The sequence below is a fragment of the Peromyscus eremicus genome, unplaced genomic scaffold (genome assembly GCF_949786415.1).
Source record: "Peromyscus eremicus unplaced genomic scaffold, PerEre_H2_v1 PerEre#2#unplaced_71, whole genome shotgun sequence".
In the NCBI taxonomy this organism is placed as follows: Eukaryota; Metazoa; Chordata; class Mammalia; order Rodentia; family Cricetidae; genus Peromyscus; species Peromyscus eremicus.
Genome location: NW_026734312.1, coordinates 584,081 through 609,650, shown reverse-complemented (window position 1 = coordinate 609,650; position 25,570 = coordinate 584,081). Strand labels below are relative to the sequence as shown.

Below are 25,570 nucleotides of genomic sequence, written 5' to 3'. Positions count from 1 at the left end.
TAGGGGACAGCCTCCTAAGGCTTATTCACAGCTACAGAAGATGTACAAGCTTCAGAGCCCTCAGCCATGTCCTTTCCTGTACATAATCCTGGAGATAATTGCTACTCTCACAAGCACTCATGTAGTATAGGGATGCCCAAATCACTTGGATGATGCTTCAGAGTATTATGTTAATGGAAAAGCCATGCCGCGGTGGAATATAGTCAACAGATTCACAAAGCCATCTTCACTGGCAGCCCAGGACACCTAGATCCTGTAAGAAGGGGACAGTGTCATTCCAAATCCACTGAATCTAACAGTTCTCAGGCTGAACTGGAGACCTGTGTGCCACCCACAGCTGGGAAGTCATAATCTTAGAGGGTCACTGAAAGACAGCAGCACTTGGTGCCTCAGCCCTGCTAGAGTCTACGATGTAAGCTAAGACAAGCTCAGGCTTTGCCAGGGCACTCTCCTGTTCCTGTTATTGCTGGCACACAACCTAAGAACTCCAGTGGGAGTGAAGTGCAATGATGGTACTGAAATCTAAACATTCCTCTGTGCCTCCTTCCCCACTCAGAGTGAGAGCAGAGGGTCCCCAGCACAAAGGCTACAGCCTTGTCAATTCCTGACTATATCATATTAACCATCATGAACCAGAGAAGCTGGATAGGTCTATTGCTTCTCAGAAGCTACCAGTTCCTGATTAACCCTGGCAGGCTCAAGCCCATCACATCCAAATGCTCTGCAGACCCTTTTCTGAACTCACTGCATCTTCCCCAGGACTATTGATTTCTCCATTCTTTCCAGTGAGACCTAGGGTCAGCTTCCTTCTGCCTTTCTCTGGTATCACACAAAATTCATTCTCTCCCAAGTAGATGCCTAAGTCTTGACAACATGTCTATAGGCAAACTGTATAGGCATTGAACAAACATCCTAAAGGCACTTGGTGTTGCTACAACACTATTGACATCACAGGGGATTCCAAGAGCTCTGCTCTCCAGGATACAATAGAATTTCCAGAGAAGGGACTCCTGATGTCACACGGAACAGCCTTTGCCTCCTGGCTAATAAATTCTCCCTGAACTGACCAGAAGCTGAGATTTTTTTCCAGGAGTCTCTCCTGTGACACAGGTGAAGCCATTCAGTACCTCCTCTTTCTGATGCTGGGAAATTGTTTCTGTTTCCTTAGAATCTTTTCACTACTTTACCCGTGGAGAGTTGAACACTCACTTTATAAGCACTGCCCAAGAATGGACCTTCCTCTCCTTAACATCCATACTCAATAATATGAGAAATAAAGTATGCCAAGGAATTAGATCATGATGATGTGGAAGAGGAGTGTTGAGTTCTATGAAGTGAGCAAACACCTGAGGAATGCTGAGGTTAAGGGAAGATGGCCATTGAGAATTTGTAAGTGAGCTGAGACTGTTATGAGACCCAAACTGCTCTAAAATGTCCTCTCTTCGTGCCTGGTGTATTATCAGGCCTCTAGAGTAACATAAGTTATAAAAATAAATGTTTATTTTAAAAGGGGATTTGTTAGAATGGCTTACAGCCTGTACTCTAGCTAATCCAACAATGGCTGGAAATGAATGGGAAGTTCAAGAATCCAGTAGTTTCTTTGTCTTAAACACTGGATGTTTCAGCTGTCTCTGATATTATGCTGTAACCTTAAATAGACTCTAATGTCAGTGAAAGAATGGATGTGCTAACAAGGTGAGAGCAAGCAGAGAAAGAGTAAATGCTTCCTTCTTCCATGTCCTTCTATAGGCTTCCAGCAGAAAGAATGGTTCAGATTACATCTAGATTAAAGATCTGAATTAAAGGTGTGACTTCATTCCTCAAAGTTCCACAATAAAGTAGTTCTTCCTACTTTAACTAAGCAGAAATAGACTACAGGTGTTCCCTCCGTCTTGGGGTTATATTATTCCCAGATGTCATCATGTTGACATCTAAAAATAGCCATCAAAGTCTTAATCCTATCTACTAACATTCTTGAGCAAATGGCTCTATCAGAGATTGAAAGGAAGGAGTGGCAATAATCAACAGGTACATGGGAATCAGCTGGAGATTTCATGGTCATGATGACTTTCAGTGGCCTCTTTATGGCCATGCAAGGCTGAAATAAGATGAAATACCAGTCTGTGGTTTTTTGAGTAAGAGGAGAGCAGCTAGAAACTCTGTACTTAAAGAATCTGGTCTTTCTCTATAATTGAAGATTTGGAATTCAAATAATTTGTTTTGATTGATAGTAACTGTGGTTAAGAAAAAAGTGTCCATAGGTAAAAAATGGGTGCTCTTTAAAGAAAAAGAAGAAAGGCCTAAAACAACAGCACATTGGACCTGTAATAAAGAGGATGGGGTCTCAGGTCATCTGACTGTCTGAGGTTATGGTAGATGGCCAGGGGAGTTTCCCTCCCTTCTTATTGGCATCAGATTCCCATGGAAATTGTAGGAATCCACTAGGATGAAGTACAGCAACACCCTAACCAGAGAGGGACAGATAATTAGTCCATGTGAATTTTGACTTGAACACTTCCAGACCTTGTATTGCTTACTCCATACATCCTGTGATGTGAGGGAAACAAACTCCTTCCTAACACAGAAAGAACTGGGATGACTATTGTGTGGTCTTCATTGTCAGCAACAGCTAAATGCCTCCTATTGCTTTCAAAGCAAAATGATTCATTTAGATTTGAAATTTCCCTGGGGTTATACAATTGAGATTTCAGACAACGGCACCAATATATGAATTCTATTCCTGAGATTACACCTGTAGTCGATAGCTGTTCCAGCTTTGATCTGGAAGTACCACCCTCAATGAGGCTTAGGTAACTGTCACACCTACAAGGTGGAGCCGAGAGAGGACCCCTGAAGACCCGAGATCCAGATGGGCTGGCTCTCTTGGTTCCTGTACCCTGAATGCTCCAGGTAGACTGAGCAGAGTTCTCCCAAGAACACTGCCAGACTATGCTTCACCTTTCCCAGACCCTGTAACCTATCTCTTCACTTGTAAGTTACCCCACAAAATAAACCTCCCTTTTAACTACGTGGACTTGCCTTAAGATTTTAACCAATTGACACCACCATGATGAGCATGGGCACTGCAGTGTGTGTCACCAGGAACACTGGCATTGGACCATGTGCCTGGTGCTTCTTCAGAAACTTGCAACATGTATAATTCTGAAAATGGGATGGAACCTTCCCCAAACCATCAAGCAGAATGGACTCCTCCATTTCTTTAGAATATAATCTCTGGCAGGCAGATGACTGACTCAGGCTTGTATTGGGATCTAGCCTCTGTAGTAAGGGGCAGGACCTCTGATGGGAACTTTTCCACCACAACAATGCAAGGAAGGTCAAAGCTGCTGGCAGCCAACAGCTACTCCAAATGTCCCTGCTACAGTATCAAGCACCATGGCTAGGTATGTGTCTCCATCCCAAATGCAGTCCCCTGATTCTGGAAATCATAAGTTAGCCCAGCCATGTAGATTAGAAGGACAGTGTGAGCTCATATGTGATGTGATGAAGATAAGTCCTGTTGTCCCTAGAACTTAGCAGCACCAAGTCCTGATCACACTTCCCCAGGACCAAAGCTTCTGACTGTCTGAGGTTATGGTAGATGGCCAGGGGAGTTTCTCTCCCTTCTTATTGGCATCAGATTCCCATGGAAATTGTAGGAATCCACTAGGATGAAGTACAGCAACACCCTAACCAGAGAGGGACAGATCATTAGTCCATCTGTTCCTCCTGCCCCTCTTTGCCAGTCTGAATGAAATGAAGGAGATCCCAGAAAGGCAGCTGCAGCCTGAATAATTCATGGCTCTCCTAAACTCACCATCAGAGAATCTTGAATCTAGGTCTGTTCTTAAGAAGCCAGGTGAAGCAGGATTGGCCCATTGTTTCCCAGAATCTCCCAGATGCTGAGCCCCATACTGGATGGCCCAGCTTAATTTCACCTCCTCCATGAAGCTCCCAATCCCCTGATCAGGACTCACTATGCCTTCTCCAAAACCATTTCTTTCTCCAGACTTTACACTAAGACCAAAGGCCAGCTTCCTTCTGCCTTCCTCTGGTCACTCCATGTTCTCTATTCTCTCTCCCAAGCAGCCAGCTCAGTCTTGCTAACATGTCTATAGGCACTGAACGAATACCCCACAGGCATGTGGTGTTGCCACAACACTGGTAACATCACAGAGAATATCAAGGTCTCTACAGGATAAGATAGAATTTCTAGAGAAAGGAGTACTAGGGTCACCTCCACAGACCTCACCTACCTACTAACTAGCTCTTCTGCAATGCACAAAAAGCCATGTTGCCCTTCTCAGGAGCCTTTCCAGTAACATAAGGAAAGAACTTTAGTACATTGTATTTACAAAGCCAGGGATAATTCTCTCTCTGCTTCATTAGAATATTTTGACTACTTCAAGTACGGGAATTAGAAGTCTCTATTCCAAATACATATGGCGAAATGGCTCATCACTTCTTCAGATCTCTAATTAATAATATGAGAAATTAAGGTTGCTAGGGTATTAGGTCAGGATAGTGGGGAGGAAAGATCAGTCTCCAGATGTAAACAAGCACATTATGGAGAATCCTCAAGGCTGTTACAGTATGCAGATGTGGTGGGAGATTGTGGGTGTCCTGTCAGAACAAAGATAAGTCCCATAAACAATGAGGAAAATTACCCCGAATCATCAGCAGAATACATTCTAGCCTTCATGAAATACCAAAATGTTATCAACTTGTGACATGTCTGCCTGGGGATACTAAGAACCAGAGTTCTCCAGGGAGCCCTCAGTTGTAAGACCAAACACTCCCACAAGTGTAAGGCTCCATTCCTGCACTGGGGTTTGAGGAAAGATGAATGGCTAGTGAGAGGCTCCATACAGATATACAAAGGCATTTACAGAAAATCAAATGTGTCATAGTCATGGTAATAATATGTAGTGTGTAACTGCAGTGGTAATACCCCTAGAGCAACACAAACAAATGCTTTGATTGGAGCCTCCTGTGACAATGCACATGCCCTTAGGAAAGGTGACACAGCCAGCTTAAATTACAACATCCATCAGAGCATGAGAGAGGTAGGCAAAGGGCACAAGAGGACAGGTTATTAGGGGTCCTTTACCATAGACCTTTCCCAGAGCCACACTTTGGAATTTACTGACAGTCCTGAAATGAAGAACTAGCACCCTGTTTGGTCTGGATTGAAAATTCACCAGAAGTCTAGACTGTGGCCTCAGAAGCGTACTTGGTGGGCCCCAGAACAATTGAGTGATGTGAGGAAAACTGTGTCCTTTCAGATGTTATATCACACTAACAAGTCATGCTAGACAAGGTGAGCTATCTCAGTAATACCCAATTCTAGACATCAAAGCACAACACCTGCCCTACACACTACCTCATCTCAGTTAATTCTGACACACTGAAAAATGCACAAAGTGACTGACAGATGAGTCTTTGCCCAGGCAGGTTCTGAAAGCCCAAACTTGAGTCTCTCCTTTGTGGATGTCAGTTTTCCATCTCTCTATAGGGAGGTGAATGTCTCAGAATGTCTCCCTACACAAGGGGACCCAGTGGACAACCTCTTCAGGCTTACTTACACTGTAGAGGATGCATCTTGGCTACAGAGCCCTCAGCCATGTGCTTTCAGATGCATGGAGAAAATTGCAACTGTTATGATCACTTGGGTAGTATAAGGAGGCCCAAGTCCCTTGCTCTTGGCTTCAGAGTCTCATGTTAATGGAAAAGCCATGCAGGGCTAAAACATAGTCACCAGATTCACAAAGCCATCCTCTCTGACACTCCAGGACACCCACAGCTGGCAAGAAGGTGACAGTCTCAGTCCAGGTCCACTGAATCTAACAGCTTTCCGGCTGAACTGGAGACCTGTGTGATATCAACAGCTGGTAATTCAGAAACCTCAGGGGTCACTGGAAGACAGCAGCACTTGGGGGCTCCTGCCCTGCTAGTGGCTATGATGTCATGTACGAGAACTTCAGGGTGTTCCAGGGTACTCTCCTTTCCCTGTTATCACTGCCACATAAATAAAGGACTCCAGTGGCTGTAAAACACAGTTATGGTACAGAAATCTCATTAATTCTTCTGTGCCTCCTTCCAAGAAGTTCCCAGTTCTTGAGCCCTCGCTCTGGAAAGCTGAAGCCCACCACATCCAGAAAGCTCCCCAGTCCCTTACAAAACTCACTACCTCTTCCCCAGGACCATTTTTTCCATGTTTTCCAGGGAGACCTTGGACCAGATTCCTTCTGCCTCACTCTGGTCTCTCCATGCTGTCCATTCCCTCTGCCAAACAGACTTCTACGTCCAGACAGCATGTCTAGAGGCCAAGCTTGTGGTCACTGAACAAATGACCTCAAGGCAGTCAGTGTTGCTACAACACTAGTGACATCACTGGGGATTCCAAGAGCTGTCAAGGATATAATAGAATGCCCAGCAAAGGGTCTGCTGATGTCATGGGGCAAAGCCTTTGCCTCTTTGCTAATTAGTTCTCCATGAACTGAGCAGAAGCTGTGGTTTCCTTTGCAGGAGTCTCTCCTGTGACACAGGGTAAGTCATTCAGCACCTCCTCCTTCCAAAGCTAGACATTTCTCTCTGCTTCATAAGAATTTTTTCAGTAATTCACCCATGGGGAGTTGAACACTCACTTTATAAACACTGCCTAAAATTGGCAGTTACTCTCCTCATATCTATACCCAATAATATGAAAAATAAAGCATGCCAAGGTATTTGGTCGTGATCATCGAGGAGGAGGTTTGAGTTCTCTGAAGTGAGCAAACACCTGGGGAAGGCTACAGTTTAGGTGACTATTGGGAATTTGTAAGTGAGCTGAGACTGTTATGAGACCCTAACTGCTCTAGCATGTCCTCTCTACAAGCCTGGTGTCTTAACCAGCATTCTCTAGAAGTAATACAATGATTCTCTATGGAAAGGGTATTTGTTAGAATGGCTTACAGGCAGTGCTCTATCTAATACAACAATATCTGGCTGTGAATGGAAAGTTCAAGAATCCAGTAGATGTGCAGTTGATCTGCAGTATATGCTGGAATCTTAAAGAAGCAGGCTTTAATGCCAGTCAAGGAATGGTTTTGATAACAAGTTAAGAGCAAGCAGTGATATGTAATATAAATCTTAAAAGGTCTTATTAATAAAAACAAATCTGGAGCCAGGTATTGAGGGTGACCACTGGAAGATCAGAGAAGCAGAACAAGCCACAGCCACCTCACCTTGCCAGTTCCTCAGCTGATCCTGTTTCCTCAGAATGGATGCCTCTCAGCCCTCATGCAGAATGAATCTCAGCTTAACGGTGCTGCTCAAAGCCTAAAAAAAAGAAAGAAAGAAAGAAAGAAAGAAAGAAAGAAGGAAAGAAAGAAAGAGAAAAAGAGAATATAGATATGAGGTATATCATTGAATCTACTCTGAGGAAAAGATTGAAGAAATAATAGGATAAATTGGTAGATCATTGAATCTACTCTAAAAAGAAAAAGGGGAAGATATAAAAATGATAAAAAGGTAGATTACTGAATCTATTATGAAAAGAAAAGAGAGAATATGAATATGATAAGATAAAAAGGTCAATTTTTGAATCCACTTTTAAAAAGGAACTACTTGTTTTAAATAGGATAAGTAATGAATTTTTTTGTCTGAGTTTATCAAATGTTACTGGACTGGACATTGTTAATATATATTAATGGAGTTTTTTGTCTGAATCTGTCAAATGTTGGTAAACTAGATATTGTTAATGTAATTCTTGACTGTATATATTGTATATACTTATTGGATAATTTTTCTTGTATTAGTTATAAACTTTTTTTTAATTTTAGGCAAAAAGGGGAAATGTGGTATTGTGTTCCCCAAAATATTGTGCACCCTAATAAACTTATCTAGGGTTAGAGAGCAGAACAGCCACTAGATACAGAGGCTAGAAAATGGTGGCACTCACACCTTTAATCCTAGCATTCCAGAGGCAGAAATCCCTCTGGATCTCTGTGAGTTGAAGGCCACACTAGAAACAGTCAGGCATGGTTACTCATGCCTTTAATCCCAGGAAGTGAGCTTTTAATCCCAGAAAGCAGAAAGGTATATAAGGCGTGAGGACCAGGAACTTGAGCTCCTTAAGATTTTAGGATTTCAAGAATCAGTTTAGCTGAGATCCATTTGGATGAGGACTTAAAGGCTTCCAGCTTGAGGAAACAAGATCAGCTGAGGAAATGGTGAGGTAAGGTACCTGTGGCTTGTTCTGCTTCTCTGATCTTCCAGCATTTACCCCAATAACCAGCCCAGATTTGTTTTTACTAATAAGAACTTTGAAGATTCATGCATGCTACAGAGAAAGAGTAAGAGCTTCATTCTTCCAAGTCCTTCCAACTAAAGGAGTGGTCCAGATTATATCTGGATTAAAGATCTGAATTAAAGCTGTGACTTCATCCCTCAAAGATCTAAACTAGAATTAGATATTCATACTTCAAAATAAGCAGACCTCTCCCACAGGTGTGCCCTCTATTTTTTGTTGTTTGTTAATCCAGATACAGTCACGTTGAAAACCAAGAATAGTCATCACAGTCTTATTCCCCCTTCACTAATACTCATGAGAAAAAGGCTCACTTAGAGAGTGAAAGGAAGGAGTGACAATAATCAAAAATCACATCTGAGTCACCTGTAGATCTCATAGTCATGATGACTTTTAGTGGCCTTTTTTTGGTCTGGCTATAATAGGATAAAATACCAGTCTTAGGAGAGGATTAGCTAGAAACCCAGATACAAAACAATCTGGACTCTCTCTATAATTGTAGATTTGAAATTCAAATCGTTATGTCATGGCTGGTAGTAACTATGATGAAAAAGGGTCCAAGAGTTAGAAAATGGGTTCTCTTTAAAGAAAAGAGAAGAATAACAGACTGTACCTGTTCGAGAGTGGGGTGTCAGGAAGAGCCACATGAATTTGGACTCGAACTCCTCCAGAACACATCTTGCGCTTATATAAAATGTCTTGTCATACATTTTTAAGCCTTTTGTGAGTGGAACTGTTTCCCTGATTTCTTTGTCAGTATGTTTGTGATTGGTATACAGGAAGGCAACTGACTTTTGTGTGTTCATTTTACAATCTTTCACTTTTATGAATCTATTTGTCAGGCTTAAGAGACTTCTGATAAATTTTTAGTTTTATGTGTTTATAATCATATCATCTGCAAATAAGGACATTTTGACTTCTCCCTTTCCCATTGTATCCCCTTTATCTCCTTCAGTTGTCTTATTGCTCTTGCTAAGAGTTAAAGTTCTATATTGAATAGGAGAGGAAGGAGTGAATATCCTTTTCTTCTTCCTGCTTTTTGGAATAGCTCTGAGTTTTTCTCTATTTAGTATGATGATGCTGTGGGCTTGTTGTACAACTACTTTACTATGTTGAATTATATCCTCTATATCCCTAGATTCTCCAGGACTTTTATCATTGATGAAAGCTGGGTTTTACAAAGGCTTTTTTTTTTCATATATTCAGAGGGTCATATTGTTTTTGTCCTTTACTCATTTTATGTGGTGCAGTAAATATGTTGATTTGTGTATGTTGAATTATCCTTGCATGTTTGAGGTGAAGACAACTTGAACCCCGGTGGATGATTTTTTTAATGTAATCCTGAACTTTATTTGCAAGTATTTTATTGAGAATTTGTGTTTATATGTTCATCAGTATAATAGGCCTATAATTCTGTCTATCTATCCATCTATCTACTATCTATCTATCTATCCATCCATCCATCCACACTTCAATCCACCCATCCATCCACCCACCCACCCACCTATCCATCCATCCATCCATCCATCCATCCATCCATTTATCTACCTGTCATCATCTCTCAACACCAGGTTATCCCTGGCTCAAAAAAGAATCTGGAAGAGCTGCTGATTTACTTTACTCTTTACATGCTGAGCCATTTCCTAAGGCATTTTTATCTTATTTTAATTTTTCCCCCTTTTAAATGTTTATTTCATTTTTTATGTATACGGGTATTTTTCCTGCAGGTATGTGTGAGCACTGCATGTGTTCCTGGTGCCTGAGGAGGCTGAAAGAGTGTGTTTGAGCCTCTGTATGGTTGCTGGGAACTGAACCCTCATCCTCCACAATAGCAGCCAGTGCTCCCAACTGCTAATACAACTCTCAAACCCACTTTTTCTTTGTTTGTTTGTTTTTGGAGATTGTGTCTTACTATGAGGCTCTGGCTATCCTGGACTCAGTAGACAAACAGGCCTCAAACTCACAGACATCTACCTGCCTCTGCCTTCTGAGTGCAGGATCAAAGGCACGGGCCACCATGTTCTACTTCTGATGTGCATGTTTAAAGTGCTTACTGTACAGTGGGTCCTGTGCTAGCATTGTGGATGAGCACTAGACAACAAATCAAACCTCACACTGCTTCCACCTCCCTGGGAGACAGACAGCAAGCAAAATGAAACACACCCAGGTTAGATGGAGGCTCCAGTGTCAGAAGGGCTAAAGATGGTCAGATCAGCTGCAGCCCACAATCACACCAGTGCTGGGAGGCTTTGGCATTATTTACAGTTATGGTCATGGGGCTCAAGACTATTCTACACCCTCTACAGATCACCTCAAGCCCTCTGGTCCAGGCTGCCATATCATCCAGACAGCAGACAAGTGGCAGCCCGAACCATTGTGGGAATTGTGGGGTGGGGGCCCCTCCACAGACCTGTGAGCTTTTGGCATGCATTTGGTGTGGAGCACAACCTCAGTTTCTCAGGCTCCCAGTCCAGCCAGCACCAACAGCCTAGGGATCTGGAATTGCCTATGTTGCTAGAGAGACCTACTTCATGCATGCCACCGCCAATTCATCCTCCTTGGAGGCTATATTATTTAGGCAAGTTTTGTATTTGTTTTAAACCTTAGGTAGCATATAAAATGAGCAAATGTGGTATTTGATGCCAAAATAGGATCCTGAATTCTGATGTTGACTGAGTTTTGAAGACTGACAGAAATCTAGAGACATTATGTAAAAGCAGAGGAGAATGATCATCTACCAAGTAGCATTGAGTCAGTTTGTAAAACTCCCACTTGATTTTACTGTTGTGCATGCTTGTGTGCGAATGATTTCCCTGTATATATGTCTGTGTACCCTGTGCAAGCCTAGTATTCACTGAGGACAGAAGAAAGAACTGGATCCCCTAGGACTGGAGTTTTAGACAGATATGAGCCCCCTGCTGGGTTTCAGGAACCGAATTCAAGGAATCTTAAATACCAAATGATCTCTCTAAGACCCAAGAACACACCTCTTCAATTTAGCAGGTAGAATGGTTTTTTGGGTAACCTATGTGAGTCAGCCTTGTGGAAATTTTATCAACTGTTTTGTGACATAAATGGATGGGTAGCACCATTTCAGAGCTTTGAATGAATTCTTGAGGCTTTGTTCACAATGTTTCCCACTCAAAGTAGACAATATTGCTGGAGCAGGCCATTAGTCTACATCTCACAGGTGTAACAGTCATGGAAAAGGAGTGAGAAGCCAGAAGGCATCTACAGACTCCATACTTGCAGCTCAGCAGCTGGTGACACACTTTGTTCATGCATTTTGAGTTCACTTTCACTCTTGCTATCCCAGGATCCCAATGGGCAATTGTGAAAGGCTATGGGAAAGGGTAAATGGACTGCAGAAAAGAGAGGTTCCTTTCCTTCTAGAAGCCCTTCATTGTCACATTCTCTCAATCTGGCTGTTCAACAACCAGGTCATGCAGACTAGAGAGGACATATTTTGACCTTTTCTGTATAGTCTTCCCATCATGCTGGAAATAAATATGTTAGTTAAAAAAGTGTAGATTTTTTTAAAGCCAGTTGGTCATATCTGCTTTTGAGATTTATGAAACCATGGGTCTTTTACTCAAGGAGAAATGAAGCAGAGGTTAAAAAATGTTAGTGGTCTCTAATGATAAAATTGAAAGGAATACACAGATATTTGTGGACTAAAATCAAGACCATGGCATTGACAAGTGATAAAATGAATGAAAGTGTAACATTCCCTTTTTATGAAAAATAATACATCTCAAATTGTCCTTAAAGGCTCAAGAAGAGAGTAAGTACCGACCCCAGGAACCAGAGGTCACACTGGAGAACTCTGGTCACAGAAACACTTCAACTGTTGCTTCTGACTCTCTTTCCACTTCCACATCTGTTGCTGTTGCTCCCGCTTCTGCTGTTTCTGCTTCTCATGCTTCTGCTGCCTCTCCAGAGGCTCCAGCCTCTGCTGCACCTGCTTCTGCTGCATGCATTTACAGCTGTTGTTACTGCTGCTGTAGCACAAGGTAAATGAACCCACTCTACAAAGACACGGTGGGCATACTAAGAGCTAGGATTCTGTTATTAAGGAGACAGGAGAAAAGAATAAGACTGTGACATGTGTTGAAAATAGATAATCATGTTTGACTTACAAAACAAATTCTCTTTTGGGCTAACATTCATGATGAACATATTTTATTGTGATGGGTTTATACTCAAGGCCATAGGCAGGTATTTCTCAGTATCTCAATCATTTACCTAGTTGGATCCCATTTCTACTTACATGGAAAGCAGTGTTATACAAATACAATCATCACAGCTGGCAAATGTGAGGGAAGCCCATTGCCTTGGCCTGTGGTTAGAGAAATTCATCCACACAGAAGTCAGACTGCTGTTCCTCACCAAAAACCCACTGGCCTCCAGTTCTACTCACAGTACCTGCCAGTGTCTCCTGACACAGATAGATCTGGATCCTGTTTCATCTCTGACTTGAACTTGGATTTTTCTGTCCCTGTCCCTGCAGGAAGTGACACTGAACACTCCAGCATCTTCCTGTTCTTGAATCTTTTTTGTCTGGCTTTTCTTTTCTTTTTTTTTAAGTCTTTTTCTAAAGACATTTTTTTTATTCCTTTTACATGCCAACCATAGATCCCTGTCTCATTCCTCCTTCTGCTTCTCCCCCAGGTTCTCCTCGACCCACCCTCCCCATTCCCTCCTCCAAAAGTGTAAGGGCTCCTCCCATGGGGAGTCAGCAGAGCCCGGTACATTCAGTTGAGGCAGTACTAAGCCCCTCCCCCATGCAGCAAGGCTGAACAAGGCTTTTCTTATATTTCCTTCCATTTTCCTTATATACCATGCTCTCAGCTTCTCCCACTTGGTCCTACTCACTTAAGTTCCTTCCATCTTCCCCTACAGTCCAGAAAATTTGCTTTTTGTCCTCTAACTACTATACGTCTATCTGTGTGCCTGTCTCATTTATTGTAATTTATGTATCCTTCAATTCCAGTAGGTGTTTGTCTACTTACCACTGTAACCTCATTGGTTAGGTAATGGGCTAGCATGCAGTAAGTGACAACTCACCGTCTATTTATTGAATGAGAAAATGAAGTTTACCCCAACTGCTAAATTAAAGATTAGACTAATTGTCACTTTAAAAGTTTGATATAGATCAATTCTCAGAATTTTTTTTACAAATCATAATCATTAAAAATTCTGACAATCTTTTTTAAATATTCAATATACATAAACTTTTATTTTTAAAGGGAAATTTTTTTTTAAAGATTTATTTATTTAGTATACAGTGAGTGTTCTGTCTGCAGGCCAGAAGAGGGCACCAGATTTCATTGTAGATGGTTGTGAGCCACCATGTGGTTGCTGAGAATTGAACTCAGGACCTCTGGAAGAACTGCCAGTGCTCTTAACCTCTGAGCCATCTCTCCAGCCCATACATAAACTTTTAATAATGAATAAATGAAAGCAAAACATATAATCAAAGCAATTAATTATGTTAATTTTGTAGAAACAAGTCAATATCAGCATACAATATCATTTTACAGTAATATTTATACATTCATAAGGTATAATGTGTCATATTATGTTAGAATAGTAATTGCCAAATTTCTGTTATTGATATAATTGACTATAATGTTGTGATTTAAACATGTGAATAATTGCTATACTATGTAATAATGAACATACTATTTAATCTTAACCAGTAATAACTCACCAGAAAGGTTTGACATGTGTAGGGGACACATTACATTTCCAATAGGCAACACTACTCTGTCATTCTCCAGGGACTGAAATATGAGTAGAGAGGAAATGACAAAGTTTTTGTGGAAGAGAATGTCTCAGAGACTCTTGTCATGGCCTCCAGGACCTCCTTATTCCTCAGGCTATAGATGATGGGGTTGAGCATAGGGGTGAGGATAGTGTAGAAGACAGCCAGAATCTTATCTTCTGTGGGGGAACGGAGACTCCTGGGACAATGATAAGTGTAGACAAAAGGTGCATAGTAAAATGTCACCACAGTTAAGTGAGTTGAACATGTAGTGAAGGCCTTTTTCTTTCCCTCTTTTGAGTGCATGTGGAAGACAGCAAAAAGGACCCATCCACAGGAAGCTGTGATGCCAAGGAAAGGAAGTAGAAGAAACAGGCTTGTACTCACAAATACCATGTACTCATAAACCCAAGTGTCCATACAGGCCAGGGGCAACATGGCAGGGACATCCCAGAAGAAATGGTTAATGGACCTAGAATGGCAGTAAGGAATGTGAAGGAGATAGACTGTGTGTGATAAGGAGTTAATGGAGCCCAGTGTCCAAGATCCTATGATCGTCTGCAGACACATCATTTTGCTCATGGGAATAGGATAATAAAGAGGGTGGCAGATGGCCACGAAATGGTCATAGACCATGGAGGCCAGGAACAAGCCCTCAGTACCTGCCATGTTCAGAAAGAAAAAGGATTGCACTCTAAAGCCCAGTAAGGTAATGCTTTTCTGGCCAGAGAGGAAGTTGAATGCGAGCTCGGGAACAGTGGTAGAGATATGCATCAGGTCCATGAGAGAGAGCTGACTGAGCAGAAAGTACATGGAGGTGTGGAGCTTGGGATCCACACGAATGAGGTGGATCATTGCTGAGTTGCCAAGCAAGGCCACAGACAATATGGAGATGATGAGCAACAAAAGCAGTAGGCCTGTGTGATTTTGTGGTAATAATCCTAACAAAATGAAATCACGTGAGCTCTGAATCCATTTCTCCATGAAAATGTATTGCTTTCTCTTTCTTCAAAAGTGACCTGAAAGTAAAATGCACTTATATAAAGTAGAACAGGAGAATAAAGAGGAACTGGCTTGGAATGAAAGCTTGCACTGAATTGTTCTTACAACCAGTACCATCCTTCTGTTGAATTTATTTTGAAATCTGAACTAAATGTTTCTTCCCCCTTGCCTCTCACCAAGTTCTCAGTTCAGAGATACCTGTATGGTCATTTTATTTTACTTTTTAACAAATATTTTTATTTTATAATTAATTTAATTTTACATATCAGCCACGGATTCCCCTGTCCTCCCTTCTCCCAACACCCAGGCTTCCCCCCACCCAATCCACCCCCTATTACCACCTCCTCTGTGGGGCGTTTACCCAACCACCCCCACAGTTCCCCAGAGTTTTCTTGAGTGCGAGCAGCAGGAAATATTAGATAGAAGGATTTATTGCGGAGAATATCGTGGAGATAAACAAATAGAAAATAAAGGATAGCCTCGAGAGGGCCTGGAACCTATTCCAACGGGCCCCGACTGTCTCTGCCCCAGGGTTTTTATAGAGACACCAAGGGGTGGAGCAAAAGATCTCCTCCCCCAGCACAGGCAAGTGCAGACCATCTCAGACACCTGCACTCAGGCCCGTGGTCTAATCATCCTCTATGTGGACCTGCTGGGTAAAGCCACGAGGAACCCGAGAACGGGCTCCCACAGGTCCCCCTTTCTTAATATATAAAAAAATAACTATAATGGCTTACAGCAATCTCCATAGCTGTTACACCTCCCAGTATGGGAGTAGAGGATGATATAGATGGCATTTCTCTTTTGAATTAGGTCCAAGGTGACTACAGCAGTCTTTGCTGCCTCAAGCCCTTTCTAAGCCAAAACTCTTAAGGTGACTACAAACTTAAAGAATCCCTTAGCTTCATCATTACCATTAACAGGTTAACATAAATATTGCTATACATAGTCACAATTCTCTCAATCTTACAACTCAAAGCAAACTCTTAACAGAACCATTTGAATTAGCATATATGGTGCTAAATATAGTTAACAATTTTCTCCGTCTTACAACTTTAACTCAATCATTTGAATTTTCTTGCTAACAGAACATAGGAAAAACTTCGATGTATTCCTATCAAACTTAAATACTCCTTAACTCCACAAAACCAGGGTGCATTAATATCAATAGGGTAAATATAATTTCTGCAAACAATTCAACCTCATAACTCCTCCTTTTCTTTATAATTTTTTAAACAAAATCTCAAACCTAGTTAGAAGAACCCAAACTCATACAATTCCTACAAACCCATATTGAAAAGCAATCTTCTCAATCTAACCATTAACACTTTGAAAACTTAGCAAAACATCCAAAAGCAGTTTCTTAATAAAACTCTTTACACTTTAAAAGTAGTCTCTTAATATACCCCATTTGCATTTCTTACTAACAAAAACATGACATTAATCCACTCAAACAATTTTTGAAATTAGACTAAGGAATATTAACTCTCCCCCTTTTTTTATAATTTAAGCAAAATCTCAAGCCTAGTTAGAAAACCCAAACTTTTCCATTTAAACAGTTCCATTTGTAACACAAAACCAGTTCTGTAAGTAATTTCATTTTTACATAAACAGTTCCACAAAACAATTCATGAATCACCAATAAAGCATATATGCATACACAAAACTGCATCTTGATTCTAGGTAAAAATAAATTTCTTCATTTAAACAGTTCCATTTTTAACCCAATTCCAGCAAACAGTTCTAGGTCATTACTATGAATAAACTCAAAATTGTCCCATTGCAATGAAATCTCTACTGTTCATTTCATTTCTTAAGTCCCAAAATTCACATGATAAATTCTGGTATGAGTCTTCCAAATATGAAGAAATCCATAACCAAAATCTTTTTGTAGTTTTATCTCATTTTAAGTTCAAAAAGTTCAAATAAATTCTGGTATCAGGCTTTCACACTTCAAAATATGAAGAGACGTTTTCAACCAAAACTTTTTGCAGTTAACAATTTTTGTTCAAACAAGTGTCTCTGAACTTATTCTCAAGCCAGAGACCTTTTTAGGTACAGTAGTATTCTAAACCGCACTGTTTTTGATGTTAGCTTAGGTTTTTCTGTGTTGCGTTGATTTTCCATGAATCTCAGCTGCGGATGCCTTGTGCTGGTTCTCGCGTCCGCCATTCTTAGCTTCTTAGCGGCTTCTGGAGCTTTTGAAAACCGCTCAGACTGCCTGTTTTGTAGTCTGCTAGGACACTAAGTTCTGTATCTCAGGTTTTTTCAGCATATACATTAATAGACTCACACTTAACATTTACACTTTTTCACAAATTCACATGTAACCTTTTGCCTTGCAAAGCATTTAGATTCATATTCAACATCTACATTTTACAAACTCACATATAACGTATTAACATCTACTTATTTATACTCCTTAAGGAAACTATAGAACTACTTTAGCAAATATATTTCTTATTACTTCTTATGTACTTATTTAAACTTACATTTACAACTAGCATCTTCACTTCTTACAAGCTTATTACTACATGTCTTAGGACTACCTTAGATACTTCTTGCAAGCTTATATTCATAAAGGAACTTTATAGATATATTTTACAAACTTATATAGGGCTACCATTAGCATATATTTAACTTAGCAAACACCTAAATATTTCTTAACACAGATCTAACAAGATAATTTTTACAAACTCATATCTTATTTTCATCTTTTTCTATTTCTTACTCTTAATTATTAGTACTATCTCTATTAGACAGATTCTCTTAACTAGACAGGAAGTATGTACATCATTTCTAAAGTTTGGAGTTTATAGTCAGCTTTGCTATACAATACTGAGATTTAGTGAATGTTGTCATTATAGAATTGTGTTACTTGTTGCTAGGGGACTATAACCTTCCCAGGATGACGCCACACTCCAAAGTTGCCAGTTCTCTCAGCCGTTCTGGAACCCAGCAGAGATGCACTGTCAGCGGTAGACGGTGTTTAACTAGAGGCTGTCCCTTCACCCAAATTCATAATAGTTCCCCTAAGTGCTTCAATTCAGACAAACATTTCTATTATAGCAGTACTCTTGGTTTGCTCTACCGAAAAAACTTCATTTCATACTGAGGGTGAAATTACCATATTTAGCTGCTGTAAGGTCTTTGCCAAATACCGCACAGCTATTAGGTGATATAAAGTATTTTTCCAAAGGAGCTAGTAAAGCCAAAAGTGGCACAGCTCCGAACTCTATTTCCTCACTGCTTGCATCAACCAGTGACAAAACCTCAGAAACACTAATCGAGCCACTTTCATTCTGGTTCCTTTATAGGAACGTCATTGGAGCTGACCTTTCTTAGTTCTACTCTCCTTAGGAAATGCTCCGGTAACGACCGAGCTTCATTCTCCTCTTGTGAAAAAACACAAACATGTTCTCGACCCCATATTAACACAGGATCGGTACCCTTCCATAATCCCAAGCAGGGTTCTTTCTATTTCTCATTACCCTCAGCTAAAGGACCAGGAAGATTGGCGTGAACTCTAATATGGACCACAAAGCATGGCAGCTTGCTTTTGTGGAATAGCATCTTGAATTTATTGAAACATTTTGACTGGATTGTTGTTAGTTCCAATATTTTCACCAAAACTGTTACTATTCAAAAGGAGTCAAGAACATAGATGTTCTTTCATGAAACATATCCTTCATTAGCTTACTTTGAGAAAAAGCATTTCCAGGATTTAGTATTTTCATTTCATTAGCTTTAACTCCTGATGTTATTAGCAGCTGTGATATTTAGCATTGATTTCTTATAAGGAACTTTCAGGTGAAGCAACTCTTGTAAGACAGCTTTTCTGAAGTTTGTTTCCCATCTATAAAGCAGTCATTTTTTTGAATGCCTGTTTCTTATCCCCTTAATTAGATTTGCAAAGGAATCACTCATTGCAGGTTCTTTGTTCAAGAGGTAAATAACTTTTAATTTCACATAAGTTTTTTCATATCTAAGACAACGTTCAGTGTATAAACTGCTCTCTCTTGCTGTCTTAAGGATTTTAAAGTGGCTTGTTTGATCTTATAGGTAGCTTTCTGTCATCCAACTACCGTTAAAACTTTGCACAGCTATTAGGGTAAATAAGTCATTTTACCAACCCCCAAACCGCGAAGTGCCTAGTTCCATATCCTTTCAATGTTTCATTGGAACTGACACTTAAAACTCTTAGATGATTTTCCTCCTTATTCTTTTAAAAACTGTATTTTAAGTTTACCATGAACGTATTTTCGAGCTGACAAAAGTGTTTCAGGGCAATGTCGCTATCTTTAGCAGAAAAACTACCTTTCCCAGAATGCATTTCCCTTATATCAGTCCATAATAATATCAGTCCCATATCAGTCCCTTATATCATTTTCCTTATATCAGTCATTTCTCATAGTTCTTTTCGGGTCTGAGAGTCAACTGCTTCTTTTACCAGACTTGCTTACAAATTCTTGCCCGGGAGGTTTGAACAAAGTTTTTTTGCTTTTGCAACGGGAGATTTGAACAAGCATTTTACATTTTCAATTATGGGACATTGGGAGATTCCTATTCTCTCTTCAGCTGGCTTTAACAGGTGTCTCTCCTTTAATTGACACTGGCCCCCAAATCAGAACTGCACCTGCCTCGTTAGCGCGCATTGAGGTGGGCAATTTCTGATAGCAACTTTCCTCGGGGCTTGTGTTTGTCTTAGCCATAGCCAGTCAGTGAAAAACATTCACAAGAGTTTTTTCATAGCTCTTTCAGAGATTTTCTCCCACTGACTTTATTCTTATTTTGCTTGTTCCTTCCCCCCCAGATGCAGAGCTTCAGGTATCTGTCTGCGGCTCTGTACCTCTGCTAGCTGCTTTTGGAGGTAGGGGCTTATTTTCTCCCCGCGAATCTGCCTCAAATTCTAGCAGCTTTTTCAGGTCATATATTTTCTGGGGAGGATTATGTCCCTTCTCTGTTTCTTCAGAGTCTTTCTCCCAGACAGTTCCCAGTTTGGTCTCAGTTTATCCCCTCTACCCCAGAAACAGTTTCCGACACTACAGTGGCGGCTTTCCCTGCTACTGAAGGTAGGAGTTTTTTGTCTGTTTCTGTTTTCGGGGTCTGTGTGGTTTGCGTACAGACTGAAAATCTAACAAGGGAGGTTTTTGCCATCTCTAAACTCCCACTAGGACAGGTGTTTTACTTCATCAGGCCTTCACCTGGCCCAGTCCCCCAGTGGGTTGCATTTGCTTGTCTGGGTGCTCAAGGACAGAGCTTATTCCAGAGGCAATCACCCCTCAGGGCTACACTCCCTCATCTCATCGGGAATCAGTTGAAACGAAGCTTTTCTCAAAGAGGTGTTTTCTCTGACAGAAAAGAAAGCTTTACTCCTGGATAGTTCTGTTCTGCCCTGGCTGGGCTCTTTCCCCAGACAGCGTTCTGACTCAGCAGCACGACTGCTTCAGACACAGTTCAGCTTTACTGTTTTCCCAGAAAGGTCCTTTCTCTGATAGAAAAGTTTTTTTCTCAGATTTCTTTTTTTGCAGCAGTGGACCTATCAACCCAGGACTTGTAGGAAAGTGGACAACTGTGCCGTTCCCACTGGCTTTAGTTTTGTTCATTGGCAATCTTCCCCTGGGTCCTGCACCTTCCTGCCTCAGCTCTGTGCTCCAGGAAGTTTACCACTGCAGGAACCCTAGTATCCCTGAAATGCACCCCAACTCAGAGAAGCTGGCCAGTCCCTCTGGGTTTTTGCTCAGAAGAGAGGATACAAAGCTAACAGTTTGCATTGCTTCAGGGGATCTTTGCATTAGGACCATTAGGAGCACCTTTTCATTCTGAAATGCTCAACTCAGAAACAAAACCCTTGATGCCTCAGCTCGGTTGTAACTGAAAAGCTTGGCTTTTTTGCTTTTCTCAGGTAAAGTTTCCTGCCCTTTTGGGCTCTCTGCAGCTCTTTACCCACACTCTCCCAAGCATTTCCCTCAGGGTACTCTGACCCACTGTCTTATACTGGCTTGAAGAGACAGAGCTTAGAAGAGGTTTTTAGGAACTTGTCCCTGCCTCCTGCATTGCAGGGACAATTTTTAAGGCTTGAAAAACAGAACTTAGAGGTTTTGCTGTCTTAAGAGGTTTGTTGTTTTTCCCCTTAGAGCTAATCACAGGTGGTTCCCATACTAATATCTTCAGGTGATTCTAATTTTTGCCCTTTTGAAAGTTAAAGGCTTTAGTTTTTAAGTTTAAGAGAGCTTTTGAGAAAGATTAAGGCTTTTAGAGAGTTCCCAAGTTTTCCAAGAAAAGCTTTTAGTTTAAGAGAAAGATTTTTTTCCCCAGGAGAAAGACCAACTTTTCCCAAAACTTCCCAACTTTAAACTTTGACTTCTTACACCCCCATTTTTGCCTCAGGGAGAAATTACTTTCTCCTGCCGCTTGGACTTAGCATTTCAGCTGTCCCCAGGTCAAAAGCTTCCATAGGAAACTTTTCTTCCCCATAAGCTCGAAGAAGAGCTTTTTTACTACCCAAATAGCCCAAAGAAAGATTTTTTTCCCCCAGTTTGCATTCAGAGCCCCCAAAGTTAGAAAATTGAAGAGTTTTTCTGTCTAGTTGCCTTACTTATTTTTTCCTACACAATCTTACACTTCTAAGGTTTTCCTACACTATTTTACTACCCTATACCTTATACTTATTTTTCACAGATAGAAATTGAGAAAGGGATAGAAGAAAATTTTGACAGAAGAGAATTTCGCTGCAGCATCGGACATCCTTCCAGTCCGCTTTCCTTTTCTCTCGAGGATAAAACCCCTGCCTCTCAATAATATATATAAAAAATATATATTTTCCATAACACCGGCATGCCTCATCCACTGGCAGGGCTGAACTCAGCACTTTCGCCAAAAACTCTGTAATAAAACTATTATTTTCCTTTATCTTTAGACCCTATTACTTTGTCTTTAGTCCCTGTTCATTTGTCTTTAGTCCCCCCTTCTTTTTTAGTCCCCCCTTTTTTTCTTTAGTCCCTTTTTTCTTTTTTCTTTAGTCCCTGTTCAGGCGCCATTCTGTGGGGCATTTACCCAACCACCCCCACAGTTCCCCAGAGTTTTCTTGAGTGCGAGCAGCAGGAAATATTAGATAGAAGTATTTATTGCGGAGAATATCGCGGAGATAAACAGATAGAAAATAAAGGATAGCCTCGAGAGGGCCTGGAACCTATTCCAACGGGCCCCGACTGTCTCTTCCCCAGGGTTTTTATAGAGACGCCAAGGGGTGGAGCAAAAGACCTCCTCCCCCAGCACAGGCAAGTGCAGACCATCTCAGACACCTGCACTCAGGCCTGTGGTCTAATCATCCTCTATGTGGACCTGCTGGGTAAAGCCACGAGGAACCCGAGAACGGGCTCCCACACTCCTCCAAGGCAAGTTCTCCCCTGGGGATTCAGCCCAGCCTGGTAGATTCAGTTGAGGCAGGTCCAGGCCCCACCTCCCTGCACCAAGGCTGAGCAAAGTGTCTCAGATTAGGCCCCAGGTTCCAAAAAGCCAGCCCATGCACTAAGGACAGGTCCTGGTCCCACTGCCTGGGGGCCACCTAAACAGTTCAAGCTCATCAACTGTCTCACTTATTCAGAGGGCCTGGTCCAGTTCCATGGGGGCTTCTCAGCTATTGGTTCACAGTTCATGTGTTTCCGCTAGTTGGGCTATTTCTCCCTGTGATTTTTCCATCATGGTCTTGATATCTCTTGCTCATACAATCCCTCCTCTCTCTTGCCTGTCGGACTCCTGGTGCTCCACCTGGGGCTTGGCTGTGGATCTCTGCATCTGCTTCCACCAGTCACTGGATGAGAGTTCTATCATGACACTTAGGGTGTTTGGCCAAAAACTCTGACAATCTTTTAAAGCCTTCATAAAGACAAGTTTCCATGCAAAAGGGAAGTACCAACTTCGTAGTTATCAGTATTTCCTCTTCTGTCAGTATTTATGATAGTATTAACGATGAATAAGTAGAACAAAAAACACCCCACAAGAAGTCATTTAATTGTTACTAGCATAATAAGTATAAATAGTAAATGTAGTAAAAGCTATTGTGGAAATGGGAAATCTGTTGTCAAGGAGTTCCTATTGTCATGATAGATAACACCATGACAATAATTCAAGATCATTGAAGAGACTTCATTTTCTCCAACGAGACAATATATGAAGTTATTGCTGTGTGTGGTAAGGGAGAGCTGTGTTGGTCAAGCACAGGTCTAACACAGAATCCTGCCTAATTTGTACAGTGTTCTGGGAATAGTGATAGTTAGAGCTGTGCCAATTCAACCAGTGAGAAGGCTGACATTTTGGATGAACAGAGTTTAAACCTCACCCACTATAGGCACCCAAGAAAATAAGGAGATGACCCGTTCATCTTATACTCAAATGAAATCATTCTAAACATCATTCTACTGTTGCTGCTCTATATTATACATTATCATATGTTTTTAAATAAGATTTTGCTCATTAAGGCCCACATGGCTACCATCCCCACCAGGGTCCCTTCTGTCTTCTGCACCTCCTCCTCCTCTTCCTATCTTCCTTCCTTTTCGGTCATCTTGGCTATGCCTGGGATCCCAGGGTGTACATGTTGAGCACCACTGGAATTCTGGAGACCCAGGCCCATAGACTCCAGCCCACGGCCCCTGTTGTTTGGGGCCTATCAGTACCGTAAGAAGCCACCCATTTCAGCCCACAGCACCAAGGTCTCTGATAGCCCTGGTGCCATCCCACAGAGCCAGACAAGGTGAGGCAGGTTGGTCAGACAGTATAGAGACTCAGCACCAGGAACTGCTAGGCATTTGGCCTCAGACCCTGGCCCAGGTCATGACCAAGGTGGAGGCCATGCTTCAAGGCAGTGGTCACTCTGAGCCCAGGCAAGTCGCAGCAGGAGGCTGGGGACACCAAAGAGTAGCTGCTGCTCCAGGTGCACCCTCCTAAGAGGCAGGATGAATTCCAGGACTTGCTTACTTCACTGAAGAAGATACAGCCTCAACTGCTGCCCATTCTCTGCCTGAAGGGCATCTTCGGACTGCTACAGCACACTGAGGGCATGGGTGAGTAGTAGTTCGTTGGGGCTCCCCTGGACTGCCACCCACCTCTTCTCTCTGCAGCTCACTCAGTGTGTCTAGGATCTGGTAGTGGCCACTACTCTACCTGAATGTCCAGGATGACAAGTTCTCTATTAGCCCTCAGGGAAGGGACCTTTGGCTGGACATGAATTTATACCTACTGCCTCTGTTCTGATTCTCTCAAGCAACAATAGCAGAAGCCTTTCCTTCCCTGTCCTGGTTGTCCTCAGTGGGATATGATGTCCTGTGTCAGTGGAGGTAGTAGAACACTTTGGAAAGGTGTGCTTAGTCCTCTTTTTAAACTCCTCACCAGAAGTTGAAATCAGTAAGAAGAGATTCTACACTAAGGGTAGAAAGCCTACGTTTTGATCCTGTCTATCCATTTAAGTATCCCGAGTGTCTATTCTCTCTGTGCTTTATTCCTTCCTGCTTCCTGGAAGTCAGTATCCTTTCTGGTCCAGATTACCTGTGAATTATGCACAATGCCATACCCATTTTGCTTTAGAAAGTAATGGCCGAGTTTAGGAAGTTACATGGTAGCATGTGAAAATCTTATAATGGTTGGTGAGGCTCAGTTCCTTCCCTGAGGGCTGAGTTCCCACTGAAAGAGAGATGGTGACTGATTCCTGTGAGTGCTGTCCTTTGGAACTGTGTTCTTGATGTGGAAGTGACTGATTCATGAGTGTATATTCAGTGAGGGATTCTTCTGGGAGTTTGTTCCTGATGATAGGCTTGTCCTGACTGAGCTGAGAGTGGAAGGCATAGAGCAGAGGAAGGAGGAGAGCTCGCACTCATGGTGTGTGTCCTTGCAGGAACTTTACCTTATCACGTCGAAATGCCATTATTTGTATGTTCTCTCTCTATTATTTATATTCTAACAAAATAGTAAACTATGGCTGCTGTGATTAAATTGCTCAAGAAGGATTTAATGCCAAGATTTGAATTATCGTGTGTTGCATATTTAATACAGGCAACCATTGAAAGAGCATGTGAGTGAGTCTTCTGTGGGTCCTGCCTTGTTAAGTGTGAATTAATCCACATAACAAAAGCAATAGCCATAAGCTGGTAAAGGAAAGAGAATGCAGGGAGCTGGAAAAAAAGAATAAAAAGCAAAAATAAAAAACAAAACAAAAACAAAATCCTTTAGCAATTTGTGGACTATAGTTTAAGGAGACCTGTTTCTGTGTCCATTAAAAGTCCCAATGATGAAAGACGTTATTTTACGAGTTGTTCCTGGTTGCAGCACCTATCTCCATGGTCCATCTCCACCCTCCTTTCTTTAGGTGGAAGAAATTCACATACAGAGAGGCTTAAATGTCAACCACATAACAGAGCATTTCATGAGTGTCCCTGCTGTCTCTTCCTTGAACTTCTGGCTTTTGCACTCTGTTCCTCAGACCTGCACTCTGTCCCTGTAACTATGGTTATTGC

The 25,570-nt window shown here is 41.5% G+C and overlaps 1 protein-coding gene and 1 long non-coding RNA gene across 9 annotated transcripts in view; one reads left to right on the top strand and one right to left on the bottom strand.

The window, feature by feature from the left end:
• LOC131901313 (uncharacterized) overlaps positions 1 to 25,570 on the top strand; it is a 126,155-nt gene that overhangs the window by 26,342 nt on the left and 74,243 nt on the right. For 2 of the 8 annotated variants that reach the window (XR_009376489.1, XR_009376495.1), the window contains one exon: positions 1,169 to 1,302. The exons of the other annotated variants lie outside the window; for them this stretch is intronic. This is a non-coding gene — a long non-coding RNA (uncharacterized LOC131901313). Of the gene's footprint in view, positions 1 to 1,168; positions 1,303 to 25,570 lie in introns of those variants that run through there. 8 annotated transcript variants of the gene reach the window in all.
• LOC131901306 (olfactory receptor 2L13-like) lies at positions 14,028 to 15,132 on the bottom strand. Its single transcript, XM_059252505.1, has one exon. It carries the CDS (start codon positions 15,039 to 15,041, stop codon positions 14,055 to 14,057), a length of 987 nt encoding a protein of 328 aa, XP_059108488.1. The 5' UTR covers positions 15,042 to 15,132; the 3' UTR covers positions 14,028 to 14,054.

Excerpts from the sequence above, each read along its gene's own strand:
- LOC131901306 (XM_059252505.1), bottom strand. The coding sequence starts at position 15,041 with ATGGAGAAATGGATTCAGAGCTCACGTGATTTCATTTTGTTAGGATTA.